This window comes from Vollenhovia emeryi, unplaced genomic scaffold, assembly GCF_000949405.1.
Source record: "Vollenhovia emeryi isolate VEMERY1.0 unplaced genomic scaffold, V.emery_V1.0 DF945495.1, whole genome shotgun sequence".
NCBI classification, from domain to species: domain Eukaryota; kingdom Metazoa; phylum Arthropoda; class Insecta; order Hymenoptera; family Formicidae; genus Vollenhovia; species Vollenhovia emeryi.
The window spans coordinates 1-2,163 of record NW_011960871.1 but is presented as its reverse complement, the minus strand read 5'-3'; the positions used below and the strand labels follow the sequence as shown (position 1 = coordinate 2,163).

General features: G+C 42.4%; 1 protein-coding gene across 1 annotated transcript; it reads left to right on the top strand.

Moving 5' to 3' along the window:
• The first annotated feature begins 187 nt into the window (after window positions 1-187).
• LOC105561171 lies at window positions 188-1,327 on the top strand. The gene has a single exon (XM_012010928.1). It carries the CDS (start codon window positions 188-190, stop codon window positions 1,325-1,327), a length of 1,140 nt encoding a protein of 379 aa, XP_011866318.1.
• The last annotated feature ends 836 nt before the right edge of the window (window positions 1,328-2,163 follow it).

Sequence of the window (2,163 nt, the reverse complement as noted above, 5' to 3'; positions counted from 1 at the left end):
CACATTTTCCCCTCTCATTAAAATATTAAAATCATTAGAAAGTGAAGGTATTTTGGTCCAAAGTAGCCAAGGATTAAAACGGATTTATTTTGTTCTCGGGCTAATAACAGGAGACAACTTAGCATTAAATGAATTACTTGGTTTGGTAGAATCCTTTTCTGCTAACTTTTTCTGCAGATTTTGTAAAATGCATAAAAAGGGCACACAGAAAGCAGTAATAGAAGATCCTACCCTTTTGAGAAATTTCTTAAATTATAATAATGATATTCAATTGCACAATGTTTCTGAAACAGGTTTAAAAGAGGAATGTGTTTTTCACGATATACCTTCTTATCATATGACTGAAAATTATAGCGTAGATGAGTTGCATGATGGTCGAGAGGGCTTGTGCAATGTTGATATGATTCACATTTTAAGAAATCTCATTGATGGCAAGTACAAATGTTTTAATCTTGAGTTTTTGAACAATAGGATGCTTATGTTTGATTATGGATCAAAACAGTCATCAAATAAACCGCCATGTATATCTACCGACCATCTAAAGAAAAAAAAATTAAAAATGACTGGCTCGGAAATATTGTGTTTTGTAAGACTTTTTGGAGTCATTGTGGGCGATTTAGTTTACGAGGATAACCCATACTGGCAACTTTATTTACTAATGCGTCAAATACTTGATATCATACTTGCAAAAAGGTTGTCAAAAGGTTCTATTTCTCGTTTAAAAATTTTAATACAAGAGCATCACGAACTTTTTATTTCTTTAACGGGAGAAAATTTAACTCCAAAAATGCATATTCTTACTCACTACCCGAGAATTATTGAACAAAGTGGCCCAACTTCTCATTTATCGACCATTCGAAATGAAGCCAAGCATAGAGATTTTACCCAAGCTGCTGCAGCTAATATGTCTCGTTTGAATATAGCTCATTCGCTTGCTATAAAACACCAGATGGGTATGTGTTATCGATTTTTATCAAAAGAAGGTTTAACACCTGACATGCAAACTGGTCCAGGTCACATTATAACATTACATAACATGTTACCATTTATTCAGGCTGTTCCACGTGAACTCAGAGATACTGAATGCATGACTTTTAAATGGATTGACTATAAGGGAACTACCTATAAGTTAGGAATGGTTGTAGCAATAGGTGCTCAGGATTTATGTCCACTGTTCGGAGAAGTGGTCAATATCATTGTGAATGATCATGATGTTTGCCCACTTCTTATTTGCACTGTACTTTTAAATATCGGGTTGTCTGAACATGTGTTAGGTTATGAAGTTGAACCCACAAAAGATTGGATATGCATTAAGATTGTGACGTGACAACAAAGAGTAGCTCTAACAAAGAGCAACGTTGCTCCCCACCCTCTGCGCTCTTCCCCTGTCTCGTTTCTAACCCCCGCGCCCACGAACTTACGGTATAAAAGAGCCCGAGCGAGCCGAGAGAATCAGAATCCTCCGACCAGCGAACTGAGCAGGTCGTCTCCCCGGAGAAGGCGTACTGAGCCGGACCCGGTAACCCCGAACCGCGCACTGAGCGGAATCACTTAACCTAGCACGGCACGAGTTGAGTGCCTACCCCAGGCCGCGTATTGAGCGACCGCTTCCTCTCGTCCGAAGCACGAGTTGAGTGCTGACTCCACCACGGCTAGATGCGTGATGAGCACTAACCGATGAAATAATCCGCGAACTGAGCGGCACCGATAACACACCGACCTAACCTCCCGTTCCATGCACACACACCGCGAGCTGTCACCGGCAGCCACGACACGCGCCGCGACCGCCGAACCGCGCCTGCGCTAACCGTGCGAACGAACCGAGCGTACCGCGCCCGCGCCGCCGAGCACCGATACCGAACGGACCGCACACGCGCCGCCGAGACCGAACAGACCCGTATTCCGATCCGCGAATCACACAGTCGTGAATTATCAGCAGCGCCGCGCGCCAGCAATTAACTACAAAAGATTGCCGCCGAAGCGGACTTATATTTTTAAGCGATTAGTATTAAGTATTGCGAGCGATAGTTTTAAGAGATAGTTGTAAGCACATAGAATTAGAATAAACTAGTCTTTACTGAAATTATAAGTCTCATCCTTCACTCTTCGACCAGCCCACCGACCGAACCTTGGAATCTCAAAGCTATCCGTAGCCCAAAAAAA